Source organism: Mobula hypostoma, chromosome 1, assembly GCF_963921235.1.
Source record: "Mobula hypostoma chromosome 1, sMobHyp1.1, whole genome shotgun sequence".
Taxonomy (NCBI): Eukaryota; Metazoa; Chordata; class Chondrichthyes; order Myliobatiformes; family Myliobatidae; genus Mobula; species Mobula hypostoma.
The window spans coordinates 219205879-219228654 of record NC_086097.1 but is presented as its reverse complement, the minus strand read 5'-3'; the positions used below and the strand labels follow the sequence as shown (position 1 = coordinate 219228654).

The following is a 22776-nucleotide window of genomic DNA, read 5'->3' as shown; positions in this document are numbered from 1 at the left end:
TGTTTCAGTTTATTTTGTTTCTTTGAATTTAATATGAAATAAAAATGTAATATTTTCCCAATGATATAATTTTTAATTAAGAAAAAATCATTTTTTATTCGTGACCCAAGATCAAAGATCCCATCACATTAATCAGAAAGTTGCAGTAAAATCTAGTGGAGTGGTCTGTTGGTGGATTGTGTTGTAAGCTCTCTAAAGCAAGGATCCTTGTACTTCATTTAATAAGTGTTCACGCATTTGAAACTAAAGACTTACATAAGATAAAAGAGCAACATTCACTTGATTCCCCAATAAATGTTTTATAAAAATACACTGAAAATATAATACTCCCAATGAAACATACATGGCATTCATAACACAAATTAATTTCTTGTTATATTTATTTAAAATGATTTATTACAAACAGGCTATGATAATTAGTGGTGCAATGCAATACTCTATTATATCAATTGTATAATTTCTCATTTTAACTGGTTGTCCTTATAAAAATATAAAAATTGTGTAGTTTTACTTCAATGCACAGAAGATATTCAAGCTTTTCATTTGTCTTCTACTGAGTAACATGTTATAAATCTCTCTGGAAATCACTTTGTCAGGTCATAAACCTGGAAGAAGCAGAAAGCACAAATTATTTGTATTGTACTAAGCATGGAACTCTGGCAAGAAATGTTGAATTGATAGGTACATCAACCCAATCAGAAGCACAATAGGATTACAGCACTGTGTGATCTGCAGAAGTGACCCTAGTGGAGTGTCAAAGTACACTTTATTTGCAAGTTTTGGGATATTGTTTGTAGTATACTGTTGAATATTCCTACATAAATCAAACAACAGAACTGAGTTCTATCAACATCCATTTTCAAGAGCACAGAAGTGCACTTCACCTCTCCAGCCCACCCCAAAATACCAGCACATTGGCAAACATAATAAGTCATCTGTAAAAAACTTGTAGTCCTCACTGTAGTTTCATGGTCTTCTTCCAAGTGCTCCAATTTCCTCCCAAAAATGCATATTGATAAGATATCAGGCACTCTGAAGTGTCCCTGGTGTTGAGGAGGGGGGAGGGTGTTGGGTAGAATCATGAGTGCAATGGTGGGGAGAGCGGAGTTGATGTGAATGCTGGACAAAATTAGTGAGGAATGGGATTGTGTTGAGAGCCAGGATGAACTTAATGGGGTGAATGGTTTCCTTTCATGTCATAGGACTATAGAGTCACTCAGAACAGAAATAGGCTTATTGACCAACTCGTTCATACCAACTAAGATCCCCAACTAAGCCAGCCAAATTTGCCTGCGTTTGGCCCTCGAAACTTTTCCAATCTATGTACCAGTCCAAGTGACTTTTAAATGTGTTAATGGGCTTGCCTCAATCACTTTCTCTGGCAGTTCCTTCCATGGATGCATAACCATCTGCTGAAGTAGGTGACCCCAAATTCTTCTAAATACAGTGGATTCCGATTAATTGGGCCATCGGTTAAACCGGGCAGCCACCTATTTGGGACAATATGCCACTTAATTAGGGCAGGCATCCGTTGCTGAACATTTTCTAACTAGCGTGAGTCATGCACGCCGTGTGGCCAGTAGACACTACTCTGTGCTTAGAACAAACTGTTTTAAAATAGTACTACTTGCAGAGATTTTTGTCACTGACAGTTGGCAAATAATAAACAGCAAGACAATTCAGGATTATTTTGCTCATTGCGGTTTCAAGCATTCAGACTTTGAGATACAAGAAATGGTCAAGAGTGAAAATGAGACAATCTCACTACTTCAGCAAGTTAGGAATTATGAATAATTTGAAGCTATCAACAATCTGCTTGAACATTACAATAAAAATGAAGATTTGGAGGATGTAATTGTCAAAAGCACTGTTTGAATGTCATGGTCCGGATCAGGGTCCCTTTAAATTTAGCTTGTTTATGTTACGATCTGGACCATTGATTCCCTGTTTTCCTGTGTCCCTCGACTTTGGTGATTAGAGGCAATTAACACTTGGCTGAACTGGTAGTTTATAGCCTCCAGCTTTCAGCTGTTCGGAGCGGGAGCGTCTGCAAAGTCATCTAAAGTACGGTGTGCCGATGTCATCTGGCCGGAGCAAGCCTAGTCTCTGCCGAAGCAAGTGCCGGTAATTCGCCTTTTCCACACCGGAGCAACCCTGTCCAGTTTTCGCCAAAGCAAGCCTGCAAAGTTTCCTCACCGAGGTAGGTCCGTCAGTTAACCCGCCGGAGGGAATCAAGAACCACTGTCTACTGTTCCCGGGCTGAGTCGAGAGCTCACCACTACCCGGAGGCTCCAAGACAAGTCCTGGCTCCGGCGGCATTCTAGCACCAAGTCAAGTCCTGTTCCTGGCAGCATTCAAGCACCAAGTCCTGGCCCTGGCGGCATTCAAGCACCAAGTCAAGTTCTGGCCCTGGCGGCTTCCCAGTTCTGGGTCAAGTCCTGGCCCTGGCGGTCTGTGATTCCTGTCCTACCCCCTTGTCTGAATCCTTTCTTTGCCCCTCTCGCCTCTAGCCCCCGTCTGCAGCCCCCGCCTGCACTTCGGTCTAGTTCCATCACCGGAGCTAGATAGGTACTGTCTAGTGTTTATTTGTGTCGGTCTTGTCTTGTCTTGTCTTTTCCTTGCCTCCGTGGGGTAAGTCAGGCCATCTTGCTGTTGCCCCGCGGGGGGTGATGTTCCGTCCTGTCTTGTCCTCGCCTCCATGGGGTAAGTCAGGCTGTCTTGCCGTTGCCCCGCAGAGGGTCATGAGTCCCGGCCCTATGTCCTGTACCCAAGGAGGGGTCCCGACTCTGTGTTCTGTGTATGTGTCCATGGTTCCATGTACCTGCTCCCCGAGACCGAGGCTCTGTGTTTCCATGTTCCTCCTCTCCCTAGCCCATGTCATGTCCATGCCTGGTTCTGGGGTCCGAGCCTGAGGCAAGACCCAGGTACTGGGTCCTTGCCCAGTCTCGGGCTTGGAGTCCATACCCTAGCCTCTTCATGTCTCCCCTAGTTTTGGGAGCCAATTCCGAGTCCAAGCCCAGACCCTTGGGCCCAGCCTAGTCGTAGTCCTGAGTCCTTGTCCAGTTTGCTACTCCTGCTCCTGCCTTGCTCTCCTGGTATCCAACAATAAACTAAATCTCAGTAACCTCACAAGATGTGTCTTGGATTTGGGTCCACCCTTGCTCCCAATGCCCCCGTCAGTGTGACAGAACGCTCTTGCCAAACATGACCCCAGCAGACACAAACTGTTTTTCCAAACTCTTGTCAGCCTGAAAGTCAAGGTGTTGTTCTGTTTTTGTGCCCGCTGGCCAAATCCCCACCCACCCACCCAGGTCATCGATAATACAGGCAAGTCTGTTGGTTGCCTGGAGGCTCCCATTGGGATGGGGGGACTGTCATGGACCGGATCGGGATCCCTTTAAATTTAGCTTGTTTATGTTACGATCCGTACCGTTGATTCCCTGTTTTCCCGTGTCCCTCGACTTTGGTGATTAGAGGCAATTAACACTCAGCTGAACCGGTAGTTTATAGTCTCCGGCTTTCAGCCGTTCGGGGCAGGAGCGTCTGCAAAGTCATCTAAGGTACGGTGTGCCGATGTCATCTGGCCGGGGCAAGCCTAGCCTCTGCCGAAGCGAGTGCCGGTAATTCACCTTTTCCGCACCGGAGCAACCCTGTCCAGTTATCTCGCCAAAGCAAGCCTGCAAAGTTTCCTCACCAAGGTGGGTCCGTCAGTTAACCCGCCAGAGTGAATCAAGAACTGCTGTCTACTGTTCCCGGGCCAAGTCAAGAGCTTACCACTACCCGGAGGCTCCAAGTCAATCCTGGCTCTGGCGGCATTCTAGCACCAAGTCAGGTCCCTTCCCTGGCAGCATTCTAATACCAAGTCAAGTCCTGTCCCCAGCGGCATTCTAGCACCAAGTCAAGTCCTGGTCCTGGCGGCATTCTAGCACCAAGTCAAGTCCTGGCCCTGGCGGCATTCAAGAACCAAGTCAAGTCCGGGCCCTGGTGGTTTCCAGTTTCTGAGTCAAGTCCTGGCCCTGGCGGTCTGTGATTCCTGTCCTACCCCCTTGTCTGAATTCCTTCTCTGCCCCTCTTGCCTCTAGCCCTCATCTGCAGCCCCCGCCTGCACTTCGGTCTAGTTCCATCACTGGAGCTAGATAGGTACTGTCTGGTGTACATTCGTGTTGGTCTTGTCTTGTCTTGTCCTCACCTCCGTGGGATAAGTCTGGCCGTCTTGCTGTTGCCCTGCAGGGAGTCATGTCTTGTCCTCGCCTCCGTGGGGTAGGTCAGACCCTCTTGCCGTTGCCCCGCGGGGGGTCATGTTCCGTCCTGTCTTGTCCTCGCCTCCGTAGGGTATGTCAGGCTGTCTTGCCGTTGCCGCGCGGAGGGTCATGAGTCTCGGCCTTATGTCCTGTACCCAAGGAGGGGTCCCGACTCTGTGTGCTGTGTGCGAGTCCCGGCCCTCTGGTCTGTGTGTGAGTCCCGGCCCTATGTCCTGTACCCAAGGAGGGGTCCCGACTCTGTGTTCTGTGTATGTTCCATGGTTCCATGTACCTGCTCCCCGAGACCGAGGCTCTGTGTTTCCATGTTCCTCCTCTCCCTAGCCCATGTTATGTCCATGCCTGGTTCTGGGGTCCGAGCCCGAGGCAAGACCCAGGTACTGGGTCCTTGCCCAGTCTCGGGCTCGGAGTCCATACCCTAGCCTCTTCATGTCTCCTCTAGTTCTGGGAGCTGATTCTGAGTTCAAGCCCAGACCCTTGGTCCCAGCCTAGTCGTAGTCCTGAGTCCTTGTCCAGTTTGCTACTCCTGCTCCTGCCTTGCTCTCCTGGTATCCAACAATAAACTAAATCTAAGTAACCTCACAAGATGTGTCTTGCATTTGGGTCCACCCTTGCTCCCAATGCCTCCATCAGGGTGACATTGAATGCAGTCCACTGTTTGTGCTGATTTGTTCATTTGCAGTCAATTGAAAGAACACGTCAGCGTACACTGAATGAATTCCTCCATCGATAACTATTAGGAATTAATACACAATTTTGGCAGTGTTCTAATCTGTTCTGTATTTAATTTCTTACTCAGTTAAACAGTAGTTTGTCTTTTTTATACTTTTTAAACTATTTTCAATATTTTATGTTTTTATTTCAGATTTCCAGTATTTGCATTGTTTTTTTTTGTAATTTATTTTTTATTGAAGTTCATCATCAAACAAAACTTTCCATAAGATGTATTTCAGATACTGTACATATATATCATATAGTCATATTTGTCACAAATCTCCACATAATATTTATCTCAGGTATACACTTATAGAAAGGAGAGGAAAGAAAGAACAATCAAAGGAAGAAAACTATGTACACAGTAGGGAGTGATTTTTTTACAACGTATTCATTGACTTGTGAGAATAAAATCAGGCCTATGAGGTGTTATATAGTTAAACCATTTTTCCCAGTATGAATCAAATTGTTCCAACTTATGATTAACAGATGCTGTTATCTTCTCCATTTTGTAAATGTCCATTGTAATTTCCATCCATACATTTAAAGTTGGGCTCTCCTGTGATAACCATTACCTGGTAAGGGTCTTTTTACCAACCACCAGCAGTATATTCATTAAATATTTATCTCTTTTCAACCATTCTTGAGGTATAAAACCAGAATACTTTCTAAGGATATTTCACATTTAAAGATATCTTGTAGGGCATTGTGTATCTTTGAAAGACCCGTAGTCTTTGATAACGGGTCATTCCCAGAAAATATGATAATGGCTTGTATTTTGATTTCCACAATTTCTCCAGCAAACAGGGAGGTTACTATCATAATGTGATTTCTGAGAGGGTGTAATAAAATATCTTATCAAGTTTTTCCATCCAAACTCCCTCCATTTCTGTGATCTGGTACACTTCCATTGATACCTCTATATTATTGTCCATTCTTCCTCAGATATTATTATCCCTCCTTTCTTCTCCCATTTTGTTTTAATGTATGAAGTCGAATGTGTTTTAAGATTTGACAAACCCTTATACGTGCTTGAAATTATTCTACTACCGTTGTCTGAATTATATGCTTTTCTAAATAGCTCTATCAAACATGGAGAGTACTTGCCTTGGTTACATTTTTAACCATCCTATTAACATACTGTCACATCTGGAAATATCGATAAATGTTTTTCTAATAAGTGTTTCTCTTTGAGCATTTCAAAACTGAACAGCGTTCCTTCTTTCATTATATTGCAAATAGCTGTTATTCCTTTAGCTGTCCAGTCCTTAAATCTAGCGTCCAGTTTGTTCAGCGGAAAATCCGCGTCATGTGCACATCATTTAAGAATTGCAATGTCTCTCTCTAGTTTATATTCTTTTATAATAGTTTTCCATATTTTAAGAGTCTATTTCACCCATGGGTTATCAATAGTATTTATGTAACTTTGTAGGTTGTTATCAGCCAAAATTGCCTGTATGGGGATGGAAAGTATCCCCTCCTCAATGTTTTTCCATTGAACGACATATGATGGATTGCACCAGCATATCACAGCTCTCAACTGTACTGTAAAATAGTAATCTCTAAGAGAAGGTAGGCCCCATCCCCCCTTTTCCTTGGCTAATCGCAAAGTTTTGAGATGAATTCTAGGCCTTTTACCTTGCCATATATATCTTGATAGCATCTTGTTCCGTTCATTGAATTGATTTTGGTTAATCTCTATTGGTAGAGTCTGAAAGAGATATGGTAGTCTGGGCAGTATATTCATTTTAATAGATTTAATCCTTGAACTGAGACCAAGAAAATGAATTAGGTTCCATCTTGTTACATCTTCCTTAATTTTTTATATATATAGGCTGATAATTGCATTCTGATAATTTTGCCAAATCATTTGGCATAATGATGCCCAAATATTTGACAGACTCTGTTTGCCATACCCAAGGATATCTACTTTCAATTTCTCTTGGTGGGCTATAGTTATATGAAAGTAGTTGGGTTTTATCTATGTTGATCTTGTTCCTGATAATTGGCCATATTGTTCAAAGGATTGAATCAATTTTGGTAAAGTTTATGTTGGTTGACCTAGATAGATCAAAATGTCAATTTTGGCTAATTGGGGCAGCCACTTAAATGGGCCAAAATGTACTGGTCCCGATGTGTCCCAATTAACCAGAATCCACTATTTTGATCCCCTTTCCCTTCATGTTATGTACGCCCTTCATAATTTTATACACTTCTATAGGTCACACATCAGTCTCCTACGCTCCAAATGAATAAACTCCTAGTCTGTTCATCCTCTTTCAATAACTCAAGCCTCCAAGTTTTAGTAACTTTTTTCTGAATCTTCTTTACACACTTTCCAGCTTAATACATGCTTCCTATAACAGGGTAATCAAAACCGTACGCAATACTTCAGTGGCAGCCTTACCGATAGCTTGTACAATCGCAATGTAATGTCCCAAATCATATATTCAATGTCTTCTACTCCCAATGGTAATTGCCAACATGCCGTACCCCTTCTTCACCACCCTGTCTACCTGTGATGTCATGTGGATATATTATGAAACATGTCTACGCTGATCCTTCTCACAATGTTCTAATACAATAGGTAGAAAAAAACAAAACTCTCTGGTCCTATGTCTTTGACTTGACTGGCCTCGGAATTCTCCTCATCACGGGGCCAGTTAGCAATTCCCCCCCATAAAAAACAACATCCAGTATTTTGCACATGTTGATCCAGCAGACTAGGCACACAACCTTGCTAAAAATAATACAAGTACCCTGAGGCTTACTAGAAGTAATCCACCGCTTACAAAAATGCCTTGGCAGCCAGGGTTCTACATTCTGCCTCCTGCAGCCGTCCGTCATTGACAAAGTGAAATCAAGAATGTGATGGAATACATTCCTGGATTGATGCAGATCTAACACCTCTCAAGAAACACAATACCATCCAATCACCACTTTAAGTAATCCTTCTTCAACTGTAACAATATTGTGCAGCTCACTACAGGGTATGTCAAGGCTTTTGTGGCAACAACTCTTTGACTAATGAGCTCAACAATCTTGAACAAAAAGCTCAGGAACACATGGGCACAATTCTGCCTTCAAGTGCCCCGCCAATCATGCACCTTTCTAACTCGGACAAATACTGCCACCCTTCATCCCACAATTATCAGGCTCTTGAACAAAAGGGGGTGACGACACTCACTTGCCCATCCATTGAGATGATCTCACTTTAAGGACTCTCAGTCTTGTTAGTTCCAGTTCTTGTTATTTATTGCTATTTATTTTTAATTGTATTTGCACAGTATGTTGTCTTCTGCACTCTGGTTGATCCTGTTATAGTTACTATTCTATAGATTTGCTGAGTATGCTCTCAGCTTTGTATGCGGCGACAGAAACAATATGTACTCTGATAAAAAAGATTTATTTGGACTTTACTGAATTACAATTCTGGAACTCCTTTTGGCAGTACTATGGAAGTATCATATTTCCATGAATTACAATGCACTCAGAAAGCAGCATCGCAACACTTTTCTCAAGGTTCATTACACATGGATAGAAAGTGTTGGTCAGGCCATCAGTAACCAAATCCAATGAATGAAGATAAAGGAATTACGTTATTCATTTAATCTCTGTAATTGGAAAGCACAGAACATTTGTATTTAGGATGCTCCATAGATCTTAACCTTGTAGACTACACAACATTAACGAATTCCAACAACGATATTGGCAATGTCATTCGCCATAACACCATTGGATGTTATTAAGGGTCTTTTCCATATTAGATACAAGCAATTTGAAATTTATGCCCTGACTGTCATTGATCACGGAAACTGCATTAGAACTACACTTGATGAAAACTGTTATTAGATCATCCTTGGAGTACTGTATATTTTGGGCTCCTATCCAAGAAAGCTTGTGCTGGCATTGGAGATGGTCCAGAGTAGGTTCATGTGAGGGATTCTGGGAATGAAAGGGTTAACATATGAGGAGTATTTGAATGCTTTGGGCCTGTATTCCCTAGAATGTAGAAGAATGCAAGGAATATCATGAACAAAGCAGATGAGCTTTGAGCGTGGATCAGTACTTGGAGCTATGATGTTGTGGCCATTACAGAGACCTGGATGGCTCAGGGGCAGGAATGGCTACTTAGAATGGCAGGCATTAGATGTTTCAGAAAGGACACGGAGGGGGGCCAAGAGGTGGGGGCGTGGCACTGCTGATCAGAGATAGATCATGGCTGCAGAAGAGGAGGAAGTCATGGAGGAATTGTCTACTGAGTCTCTGTGGGAGGAAGTTAGAAACAGTAAGGGGTCAATAACTCTACTGGTTGTTTTTTATAGACCATCCAATAGTAACAGGGACACCGAGGAGCAGATGGGAGAAAGATTCTGGAATGGTGCAATAACAACAGGGTTCTTGTGATGGGAGATTTTAATTTCCCCAATCTTGATTGGCATTTCCCTAGAGCAAGGGGTTTGGATGGGGTGGAGTTTGTTAAGTCTGTTGAGGAAGGTTTCCTGACACAATATGTAGATAAGCCTACAAGAGGAGAGGCTGTACTTGATATGGTATTGGGAAATGAACCTGGTCAGGTGTCAGGTCTCTCAGTGGGAGAGCATTTTGGAGATAGTGATCATAATTCTATCTCCTTTGCCATAGCATTGGAGAGGAATAGGAGCAGTCAAGTTAGGAAATAATTTAATTGGAGTAAAGGGTAATATGAAGCTATCAGGCAGGAACTTGGAAGTATAAATTGAGAGCAGATGTTCTCAGGAAAATGTACGGCAGAAATGTGGCAAATGTTCAGGGGATATTTGCATGGTGTTCTGCATAGGTACGTTCCAATGAGACAGGGAAAGGATAGTAGGGTACAGGAACCAAGGTGTACAAAGGCTGTTGTAAATCTAGTCTAGAAGAAAAGCACTTGAAAGGCTACTGTGGGAGGTGAGGGAGCAGATTGCTGAGCCTTTGGCAACGATCTTTGCATCATTAATGGGGATGGGAGAGGTTCCAGAGGATTGGAGGGTTGCTGATGTTTTCTCCCTATTTAAAAAGGGAGCAGAGATAGTCCAGGAAATTATAGACCAGTGAGTCTTACTTCAGTGGTTGGTAAGTTGATGGAGAAGATCCTGACAGACAGGATTTATGAACATTTGGAAAGGCATAATATGATTAAGAATAGTTAGCATGGCTTTCTCAAAGGCAGGTCGTGCCTTACAGCATGTGTGAAATTTTGAGGATGTGACTAAACACATTGATGAAGGTAGAGCAATAGATGTAGTGTATATGGATTTCAGCAAGGCATTTGATAAGGTACTCCATGCAAGGCTTATTGAGAAAGTAAGGAGGCATGGGATCCAAGGGGACATTGGTTTGTGGATCCAGAACTGGCTTGCTCACAGAAGGCAAAGAGTGGTTGTAGACAGGTCTCCATATAACCATATAACAATTACAGCACAGAAACAGGCTATCTCAGCCCTTCTAGTCCATGCTGAACTCCTACTCTCACCTAGTCTCACCAACCTGCACTCGGTCCATAACCCTCCTTTCCCTTCCGCTCCATATATCTATCCAGATTAACTTTAAACAACAATATCAAATCTGCCTCAACCACTTCTGCTGGAAGCTCGTTCCACACAGCCACCACTCTCTCAGTAAAGAAGTTCCCCCTCATGTTACCCCTAAACTTTTGCCCCCTAACTCTCAACTCATGTCCTCTTGTTTGAATCTCCCCCACTCTCAATGGAAAAAGCCTATCCACATCAACTCTATCAATACCCCTCATAATTTTAAACACCTCTATCAAGTCCCCTCTCAACCTTCTACGCTCCAAAGAATAAAAACCTAACTTGTTCAACCTTTCTCTGTAACTTAGGAGATGAAACCCAGGCAACATTTTAGTAAACCTCCTCTGTACTCTCTCAATTTTATTGACATCTTTCCTATAATTCAATGACCAGAACTGTACACAATACACCAAATTTAGCCTTACCAATGCCTTATACAATTTCTACATTACATCCCAACTCCTATACTCAATGCTCTGATTTATAAAGGCCAGCATACCAAAAGCTTTCTTCACCACTCTATCCACATGACATTCCACCTTCAGGGAACTATGCACCATTATTCCTAGATCACTCTGTTCTACTGCATTCTTCAATGCCCTAACATTTACCATGTATATCCTATTTTGATTAGTCCTACCAAAATGTAGCACCTCACATTTTTCAGCATTAAACTCCATCTACCATCTTTCAGCCCACTCTTCTAACTGGCCTAAATCGCTCCGCAAGCTTTGAAAACCTACTTCATTATCCACAACACCACCTATCTTAGTATCAGCTGTATACTTACTAATCCAATTTACCACCCCATCATCCAGATCATTAATATATATGACAAACAACATTGAACCGAGTACTGATCCCTGAGGCACACTGCTACACACCGTCCTCCAATCTGACACACAGTTATCCACCACTAATCTCTGGCGTCTCCCATCCAGCCACTGCTGAATCCACTTTACTACTTCAATATTAATGCCTAACGATTGAACCTTCCTAACTAACCTTCCGTATGGAACCTTGTCAAAGGCCTTACTGAAGTCCATATAGACAACATCCACCGCTTTACCCTCGGCAACTTTCCTAGTAGCCTCTTCAAAAAATTCAGTAAGATTTGTCAAGCATGACCTTCCACGCACAAATCCATGTTGACTGCTCCTAATCAGACCCTGTCTATCCAGATAATTATGTATACCATCTCTAAGAATACTTTCTATCAATTTACCCACCACTGACATCAAACTCACAGGCCGATAATTGCTAGGTTTACTCTTAGAACCCTTTTTAAACAATGGAACCACATGAGCAATACGCCAATCCTCCGGCACCATCCCCGTTTCTGACGAAATTTGAAATATTTCTGTTAGAGCCCCTGCTATTTCCACACTAACTTCCCTCAAGGTCCTAGGGAATATCTTGTCCGGACCCGGAGACTTATCCACTTTTATATTCCTTAAAAGCACCAGTACTTCCTCTTCTTTAATCATCATACTTTCCATAACTACCCTTCTTGTTTCCTTTACCTTATACAATTCAATATCCTTCTCCTTAGTGAATACCGAAGAAAAGAAATTGTTCCAAATCTCCCCCATCTCTTTTGGCTCCGCACATAGCCATCCACTCTGATTCTCTAAGGGACCAATTTTATCCCTCACTATCCTTTTGCTATTTATATAACTGTAGAAACCCTCTTTTTTTCACCTTACTTGCTGAAGCTGCCTCGTATCTTTTAGCTTTTGTAATTTCTTTCTTAAGATTCTTTTTACATTCTTTATATTCCTTGAGCACCTTATTAACTGCAAGCTGCCTATATTTATTGTAAATCCCTCTCTTTATCTGAACCAAGTTTTCTATATCCCTTGAAAACCATGCTGTCTCAAACTTTTAACCTTTCCTTTCAACCTAACAGGAACATAAAGATCCTGTACCCTCAAAATTTCACCTTTAAATGACTCCCATTTCTCTATTACATCCTTCCCATAAAACGAATTGTCCCAATCCACTCCTTCTGAATCCTTTCACATCTCCTCAAAGTTAGCCTTTCTCCAACCAAAAATCTCAACCCTGGGTCCAGTCCTATCCTTCTCCATAATTATATTGAAACTAATGGTATTGTGATCACTGGACCTGAAGTGCTCCCCAACACATACCTCCGTCACCTGACCTATCTCATTCTCTAACAGGAGATCCAACACTGCCCCTTCTCTGTTGGTTCCTCTATGTATTGCTGCAAAAAAACTATCTTGCACACATTTGACAAACTTCAAACCATCTAGCCCTTTTACAGAATGGGTTTCCCAGTCTATGTGTGGAAGATTAAAATCTCCCACAATCACAACCTTGTGCTTACTACAAATATCTGCTATCTCCTTACAAATTTGCTCCTCCAATTCTCGCTCCCCATTAAGTGGTCTATAATACACCCCCATAAGCATCACTACACCTTTGCTATTCCTCAATTCCACCCAAATAGCCTCCCTCATTCAGCATGGAGGTCGGTGACCAGTGGTGTGCCTCAGGGATCTCTTCTGGGACCCTTTCTCTTTGTGATTTTTATAAATCACCTGGATGAGGAAGTGGGGGGGTGGGTCAGTAAATTTGCTGATGACATAAAGATTGTGGGTGTTGTGGATAGTGTGGAGGGCTGTCAGAGGTTACAACGGAACATTGATAGGATGCAAAACGGGGCTGAGAAGTGACAGGTGGAGTTCAACCCAGATAAATATGAGGTGGTTCATTTTGGTAGGTCAAATATGATGGCAGAATACAGAATTAATGATATCTCTTGGCAGTGTGGAGGATCAGAGGGATCTTGGGGCCCAAGTCCATTGGACACTCACAGCTGCTGCGCAAGTTGATTGAGTGGTTAAGAAGGCATACAGCGTATTGGCCTTCATCAACCGTGGGATTGAGTTCAAGAGCCAAGAGGTAATATTACAGTTATATAGAACCCTAGTCAGACCCCACATGGAGTACTGTGATCAATTCTGATCACCTCACTACAGGAAGGATGTGGAAACTATAGAAAGGGTGCAGAGGAGATTTATAAGGATGTTACCTGGATTGGGAGCATGCCTTAGGAGAAAAGGTTGAGTGAATGCGGCCTTTTCTTCTTGGAGTGACAGAGGATGAGAGGAGACCTGATAGAGGTGTATAGATGATGAGAGGCACTGATCGTGTTGATAGTCAGAGGCTTTTTCCCAGGGCTGAAATGGCTAACACGAGAGGGGACAGTTTTAAGGTGCTTGGAAGTAGGTACAGAGGAGATGTCAGGGGTAAGTTTTTTATGCAGAGAGTGGTGAGTGTGCGGAATCGGCTGCTGGTGATGGTAGTGGAGGTGGATACAATAGGGTTTTTAAGGTCCATGGATAGGTACATGGAGCTTAGAACAATAGAGGGCTATGGGTAACCCTAGGTAATTTCTAAAGTAAGTACATGTTCGGTACAGCATTGTGGGCCAAAGGGCCTGTATTATGCTGTAGGTTATTCTATGTTTCTATGAGGGGGTATCACATTGAAACCCTTTTGAATATTGAAAGGCCTAAATAAAGTGGATGCAGAGGAGATTTTTCTAATAGTTGAGAGTCTAGGACCAGAGGTTACAGCCTCAGAATACCAGGATGTCCCATTGGAACAGAGATGAGGAGGAATTTCTTTTGCTGGAGGGTGGTGAATCTGTGGTATTCATTGCCAACTGGGTATATTTAAAGTGGGGTTTGATAAAGCTGATAGGCTTGTGATCAGAAAGGATGTCAAAGATTATGTGGAGAAGGCAGCAGAATGGGGTTGAAAGAGATAATAAATCAGTTATGATCGAATGGTGGAGCAGATTTAATGGGTCAAATTTTAGAAGGATGTAAAATTTATAAGGAGAATATTGACAAGGATGTTGCTGAGACATGAGAACCTGATTTAAATGGAAAGGTTGAATAGGTAGGACTAGAAGATTGAAGATTGAGTGGAGATTTGATACAGGTATACAAAATTATCGGATGTATAGATTGGGCAAGTGCAGAAAGGCTTTTCCACTGAGGTTGGATGAGACTACAATTAGAGGTCATGGGTTAAGGGTGAAAGGTGAAATATTTAAATGGAATATGAGCGGGAACTTCTTCACTCAGAGGGTAGTGAGAGTGTGGAATGAGCTGCTAGTGCAAATGGTGGATGGGGGTTCAATTTCAACATTGAAGAGAAATTTGTTTTGGTACATGGATGGAAAGGGTATGGAAGGCTATGGTCTGGGCGTAGGTCAATGAGACGAGGCAGATTAATGGTTCAGCATGGACGGGATGGGCCAAAGGCCTGTTTCTGTGCTTTATCGTGTTCTATGACTCTATGCCTCTAAATAGCCTAATTCTGCTCCTATATCTTATGGTCTTATTGTCTGAGAATTTTTACTTTTTCTAACAATGTTTGGACAGCAATATAAAAACAAATATAGACAAGAACTCAGAACTAAAGTCAATACTAAGGTTTCACTTGGTGTTTAAATCTGTGCACTACAGTATTCACTTTCAGTATTATATTTCAACTAAAGACCCACCCCCTCTTAAAACACGAACAGATGTGCACAGAATTCTTCAAAAATAAATTAATTTATGATCACAAAACATAACTGTATTCTAACATATGAATGTTAAATGAATTGACTCACTTCCTGAGACCAAAATGAGATCACTGGAGCACAAATTGTATTCAGGCTTTTTGCTATTTCATTCAAAGTGTCAGTCTAAATTAAATGCATCTCTTTGTGGTATCAAACCAAAACTGGAACTAGTAGCTGTAAATTATGAGCTTCACCAAATACAAATTATATTGCATCTTTTTAATGTTCTAAGGAATGAAATGGAATAAAAATGATTATTGAGTTGCATCAGGATTTTGTAGCACAAATAACAAATTGGCGTCAGGGTCTTAAGGCACAGAATTGAGTGTAATAAGTCCTTTCGTTCTCCACATTCACACCGCTGTTTTTGTTGCCAATTCACAGTAATCACACTTGTCCACATTCAATCCATATATTTCACTGTCTTCCCTCTTCAAGTGCCTGTCTAAGTGTTAATAAATCTGGTTGTATTCGATTCCATCACAGTCTCTGGCAACACATTCCAGATTTCAACCACTCTCTGTTTAAAAATAAACTTTCCCCTCAGATCCCCTTTAAAACTCCTTCATTTCCATTCAGCCAAAGTCATGTTGTTCCTGATACACTTACTTTGAGAAAGTGATTCTAACTATCTCCTCTGTGTTTCTTATAATGTTATATGACTCTGTCGGGTCACTCCCAGTTTATCCAATCTCTCCCCATAACTAAAGTGCTCCAGTCCAGAGAACATCCTGGTGAATCTCCTTTGCGTCCTCTCCAGTGAGCCATATCCTTTCTGCAGTGCGATGACACAATACTTGACGTGTGACTATGTGAACATTTATATTCTCTGTCCCAAAGAGTGAAGGTAAGCATGTCATATACCTTTATCATCATCCTCTCCAGTCACATTTTCAGGGAACTTTGAACTTGACCCCCATCACACAATACTTGTTTTGCATATCTTGTCCCTAAATGCATCACTGTATACTTGTCAGGATTAAATTCTATCTTACAAATGTTTCTTCTGATCTATATCCTGGGCTTATGTTTTAGTTTTAGACAGACTTCTTCATTATCCACATCACCACCATCCTTATTGTCACCGTTAGACTTGCTAAGCATACCTCCTCCCCGAGACACCAATAATTATTACAAAGGGAAGTCTCAGCACCCCTTCCTCTGCTTATTCAGTGATCATAGATGTCCAATTAGAAAAGCAGCTTCAGCCTTCTATCACCAAGACTATTTAGGATCAATTTTAGCCAGCTTTCCTTGGATTCCGTGTGCCTTGGCCAGTCTACAGTGCAGGAGCTTGTCAAATGCTTTACTCAAGTCCATTTTTCTAACTTTTTTGTAACTTATAGTAATTTTTATGGATTGCACTGTACTGTGCCACAAATAAACAAATTTCACGAAATGTAGTGACAATAAAACCTGATTTTTTTTAAGCTTTTATATCTTACATGTTAAAGCACGGATTGATACCTGGAACTATGATGTGGTAGCTATTACTGAAACATGGTTGCAGAAGGGGTGCAATTGGCAACTAAATATTCCTGGATTTCATTGCTTCAGGTATGATAGAATTGGAGGGACAAGAAGGGGAGGTGTTGCATTGCTTGTCAGAGAAAATATTATGGTGGTGCTCTGGCAGTATAGATTAGAGGGCTCATCTAGAGAAGCTATTTGGGTGGAATTGAGGAATGGGAAAGGTGTAGTAACACTTATAGGGGTGTATTGTAGACCACCTAATGGGGGGGGGAAGAATTGGAGGAGAAAATTTGTAAGGAGACTGCAGATATTTGTAGCAAGCACAAAGTTGTGATTGAGAGAGATTTTAATTTTCCACACATAGACTGGGAAGCCCATACTGTAAAAGGGCTGGATCGTTTGGAGTTTGTAAAATGTGTACAGGATAGTTTTTTGCAGCAATTCATAGAGTTACCAACTAGAGAAGGGGCAGTGTTGGATCTCCTGTTAGGGAATGAGATAGGGCAGGTGATGGAGGTATATGTTGGGGAGCACTGTGGGTCCAGTGATCACAATGCCATTAGTTTCAATATAATTATGGAGAAGGGTAGGTCTGGACCCAGGGTTGAGATTTTTGATTGGAGAAAGGCTAACTTTGAGGAGATGTGAAAAGACTTAGAAGGAGTGGATTGGGATAAATTGTTTTATGGGAAGGATGTAATAGAGAAATGGAGGTCATTTAAAGGTGAAATTTTGAGGGTACAGTATCTTTATCTTCCTGTTAGGTTGAAAGGAAAGGTTAAAACTTTGAGAGATCCATGGTTTTCAAGGGATATTGGAAACTTGCTCGGAAAAAGAGACATATCTACAATAAATATAGGCAGCATGGAGTAAATGAGGTGGTCGAGGAATATAAAGAATGTAAAAAGAATCTTAAGAAAGAAAATAGAAAAGCTAAAAGGAGATATGAGGTTGCTTTGGCAAGTAAGGTGAAAATAAATCCAAAGGGTTTCTACAGTTATATTAATAGCAAAAGGATAGTGAGGGATAAAATTGGTTCCTTAGAGAATCAGAGTGGATGGCTATGTGCAGAGCCAAAAAAGATGGGGGAGATTTGGAACAATTTCTTTTCTTCGGTTTTCACTAAGGAGAAGGATATTGAATTGTGTAAAGTAAGGGAAACAAGTAGGGTAGTTATGGAAACTACGATGATTAAAGAAGAGGAAGTACTGGCGCTTTCAAGGAATATAAAAGTGGGTAAGTCTCCAGGTCCTGACAGGATATTCCCTAGCACTTTGAGGGAAGTTAGTGTAGAAATAGCAGGGGCTCTGACAGAAATATTTCAAATTTCATTAGAAACGGGGATGGTGCCGGAGGATTGGCGTATTGCTCATGTTGTTCCATTGTTTAAAAACGGTTCTAAGAGTGAACCTAGCAATTATCGGCCTGTGAGTTTGACGTCAGTGGTGGGTAAGTTGATGGAAAGTATTCTTAGAGATGGTATATATAATTATCTGGATAGACAGGGTCTGATTAGGAACATTCACCATAGATTTGTACGTGGAAGGTCATGTTTGACAAATCTTATTGAATTTTTTGAAGAGGTTACTAGGAAAGTTGATGAGGGTAAAGCGGTGGATGTTGTCTATATAGACTTCTGTAAGGCTTTTGACAAGGTTCCACACGGAAGGTTAGTTAGGAAGGTTCAATCGTTAGGTATTAATATTGAAGTAGTAAAGTAGATTCAGCAGTGGCTGGATGGGAGACGGCAGAGAGTAGTGGTGGATAACTGTGTGTCAGATTGGAGGCCAGTGACTAGTGGTGTGCCTCAGGGATCTGTACTGGGTCCAATGTTGTTTGTCATATACATTAATGATCTGGATGATGGGGTGGTAAATTGGATTAGTAAGTATGCAGATGATACTAAGGTAGGTGGCGTTGTGGATAATGAAGTAGGTTTTCAAAGCTTGCAGAGAGATTTAGACCACTTAGAAGAGTGGGCTGAAAGATGGCAGATGGAGTTTAATGCTGATAAATGTGAAGTGCTACATTTTGGTAGGACTAATCAAAATAGGATATACATGGTAAATGTTAGGGCATTGAAGAATGCAGTAGAACAGAGTGATCTAGGAATAATGGTGCATAGTTCCCTGAAGGTGGAATCTCATGTGGATAGAGTGGTGAAGAAAGCTTTTGGTATGCTGGCCTTTATAAATCAGAGCATTGAGTATAGGAGTTGGGATGTAATGTTGAAATTGTACAAGGCATTGGTAAGGCCAAATTTGGAGTATTGTGTACAGTTTTGGTCACTGAATTATAGGAAAGATGTCAACAAAATTGAGAGAGTACGGAGAAGATTTACTAGAATGTTACCTGGGTTTCATCTCCTAAATTACAGAGAAAGGTTGAACAAGTTGTGTCTTTATTCTTTCAAGCATTGAAGGTTAAGGGGGATTTGATAGAGGTATTTAAAATTATGAGGGGGATAGATAGAGTTGACGTGGATAGGCTTTTTCCATTGAGAGTGGGGGAGATTCAAACAAGAGGACATGAGTTGAGAGTTAAAGGGCAAAAGTTTAGGGGTAACATGAGGGGGAACTTCTTTACTCAGAGAGTGGTAGCTGTGTGGAATGAGCTTCCAGCAGAAGTGGTAGAGGTAGGTTCGATATTGTCATTTAAAGTAAAATTGGATAGCTATATGGACAGGAAAGGAATGGAGGGTTATGGGCTGTGTGCAAGTTGGTGGGACTAGGTGAGAGTAAGCATTCGGCACGGACTAGAAGGGCCGAGATGGCCTGTTTCCATGCTGTAATTGTTACATGGTTGTATTCACCACCTTAAATAAGTATTCTATTGCAGACCTGAATTTTGAATCACAAATCCTGAAAACGATTAGTGGAATCAGAAGGCGAGTCATTTGTCACAGAATAAACACCCACTGGTCAGCTCTTGCAGTGGAGTATCTTTACGGATGATCCAGTTAAGTTTCTGGTCTGATGCTGGGATTTGTAGCATTAGGCAGGTCATCAATCCAGGACTTCCGGCTAACAATTCCGATAAATACAGTCATTTTACATTTATTTCCTAGATGGATTCCATAATCATTGAGGATGTCAATGTTCATACAGTCTTTTCCTTCAGTGTGTAATTTTACACTCCCATTCACTACTGGATGAAGCAAATCTGCACAGTTTTGTTCTGTATATCAACACACACAAAATGCTGGAGGAACTCAGCAAGTCAGGCAGCATCTATGGAAGGGAAGAAACAGTTGATGTATTGGCTGAAAAGGGACTCGGCCCAAGATGTTGACTCTTTCATTGATGCCTGACTTGCTGAGTTCCTATAGCATTGTGTGTGTATGTGTGTGTGTTGCTCAAAATTTCCAGCACCTGAAGAATCTCTTCTGTTCAGGAGATCAATTGGCTTTGGACTTAGTTAGTTGTTAATGTTGTTTGGCATCTACACACTGTATTGCCATCTCATCAGATTGCCCTTCCCCATTTTTAAAATGCTTTTCTACTCAGCATGAAAGCAGACTGATTCTCCTAACTTATTAGTCATGGTAAACTGAGCATCCAATCATAGATGCCGCAGTGCACCTCAGGTATGCTCAAGTTCGAGCATTTAGAATAATTTTGAATCTACCCTGCTTATTAGAGCTGCACAACATGGATATTTTCAGTGTAAAGACTGTACTTTCAGAATGATTATGTAAGTCAGCAGTCCCCAACCACCGGGCTGCAAAGCATGAGCTACCAGGCTGCGAGGAAACCTTTCCTCATTCCCTGTCACGGCCACTGTTGAGCCATTACGCATGCGAGGTCATTATGCATGTTTCATCCATGTCAGTGCGGGAAGGAGATTAACTCCCCGAGCTTGCAAATGACGGCAGGCTGAAAAGTATGTTTGACATAACGTCTCTGCTGGCGCCGGCATTCTGGATCAAAGTCAATGCTAAATATCTTGAGATAGCCATGAAAGCACTGAAAACGTTGTTTCTATTTCCAACATATCTCTGCAATGAATGCAACGAAAACTAAATTGCGGAATAGACTGAACATAAGGAACCCCCTTCGAGTATCGCTGTCTCCCATCACCCCTCGATAGGACCGTCTTGTTGCAGGGAAACAAGCCCACGGCTCCCACTGATTCAGCGATATTGGTGTGTTGCAATGATTTTATATGTTCATATGGGGAAAGTATGTGCTGTGTGTTTAATATCCAAACGTTACTTAAAACGTTATGATGCTATTGACTTATAAGTGACCTATATAACCATATAACAATTACAGCACGGAAACAGGCGATCTCTGCCCTTCTAGTCCGTGCCGAACGCTACTCTCACCTAGTCCCACCGACCTGCACTCAGCCCATAACCCTCCATTCCTTTCCTGTCCATATACCTATTAAATTTTTCTTTAAGTGATAATATCGAACCTGCCTCTACCACTTCTTCTGGAAGTTCGTTCAACACTTAACCTCAAGCTCTCCTGTCCTCCCCTGATAACTGACTTATCACTATATTCATGCGAGGAAAATATGCGCTGTGCGTTTAATATTAAATTCGTTAGATACACTCATTTTCGTTTCTAAAAGGGTTTATTAGCCACTTATCACCTGTATTCCGGTCATGATTATAACACTCCCCCCCCCCGAACAGAATCGCCAGAAACGATCTGTAGAAAAAAAATCGGCACGTACACACATGCGCACACAAGTGCCCGCGCAAGGCTTCATGGTCATTGTAGTCTTTCTAGGGGTAAACACAATGTATTTGACTGCTACTCTTGTCTGTTGGCAACCCTAGCACCCCCCCTACCCCCCCACCAGTCGGCCAGTCTGCAAGAATATTGTCAATATTAAACCGGTCCGCAGTGCAAAAAAGGTTGGGGACCCCTGATGTATGTCCCTTCTTCTGATACTGACAAGTACAGATGTCTCTGTGAACTTTAGATTGACAAGGATGTGGCAAAGTAGATTCCTCTCTCCTGTCCTTTCACTGTCTGCCACAACCTCAGCCATTCTGGATGGGCTCTCACAAATACTCAACACTGAGTGATCTAGCTATATTCCTTAATTGAATGGCTCGAGATTATTCTGCAATATTGCCATCTCCAGCACCCACCCACTCAACCTAATACAGATTTAGCTGCAAATGCTATTTCTACAACACACACAAAATGATGAAGGGCCTCGGCCCAGAACATCGACTGTTTTCTTTTCCACAGATGCTGCCTGGCCTGCTGAGCTCCTCCAGCACTTTGTGTGTGTGTGTGTTGTTTGGATTTCCAGCATCTGCAGATCTTCTCTTGTGTTTGATAGGGCTTTATTTTTACAGTTGGTTCACCATATTGAAGTTTATTTGGTCTCTAAACAAGGTGGTCTAGTGGGCAGTGGAAGCACCATTCCTGCCACTTGTTCTACCTCATGAGGGCAGAAAGTAGCCTTGCAATACACTCACAGCTTGGATGCTGAGACCATACTCATCTGTACTCTTCCCAAGTAATATGTTATTGTTAATTAGTGTGGTGGGAAGGTTGTGGTATCTGGGTGGCAGCAACTAGTCACATTGTACGGCATCATTAACCATTGCAGTGCTTTTCTTCTTTCATCTCCTAGGTAAGATGATATCTGCGACAGATCTAGCAAATTCCTGGCTAACTCTTTGAAATGCTAATTATTCCATATACTTCCTCTCCTATACTTTTTTTTGGGAACTACAAGAACTCATACTTCTTCACTCAGAGGGTCATGAGAGTGTGGAATGAGCCGCCAGCAAAAGTGGTGCATGCATGCGAGCTCGATGTCAGCCTTTAAGTGAAGTTTGGATAGGTACATGGATGGTAGGGCTACGGCCCCACTTCAGGTCAATGGAAGTAGGCAGTTTAAATGGTTTCAGCATGGACTGAATGGGCTGAAAGGCCTGTTTCTGTGCTGTACATTTCCATGACTCTATACATTCCCCATAACATCATGGCATGCATTTCCCTGGCTCCCTCTTGTAAGCCATGAGACAGGTGCAGCGCATATGCTTCGGCCAAGCTGTGGCTGATTACAGTGTCTGGAAAGGTACAGAGGAGATGTCAGGGGTAAATTTTATTACGCAGAGAGTGGTGAGTGTGTGGAATGGGCTGCCAGCGGCGGCGGTGGTGGCAGAAACGATAGGGTCTTTTAGGAGACTCTGGGATGG

General features: G+C 42.0%; 1 protein-coding gene across 2 annotated transcripts in view; it reads right to left on the bottom strand.

The window, feature by feature from the left end:
* Positions 1 to 471: 471 nt before the first annotated feature.
* c1h8orf34 (chromosome 1 C8orf34 homolog) overlaps positions 472 to 22776 on the bottom strand; it is a 356319-nt gene continuing 334014 nt past the window's right edge. For both annotated transcript variants that reach the window (XM_063042009.1, XM_063042010.1), the window contains exon 14: positions 472 to 605. In XM_063042009.1, the coding sequence (XP_062898079.1) occupies positions 598 to 605 (8 nt within the window). In that variant the 3' untranslated portion in view covers positions 472 to 597. The remainder of the gene's footprint in view (positions 606 to 22776) is intronic.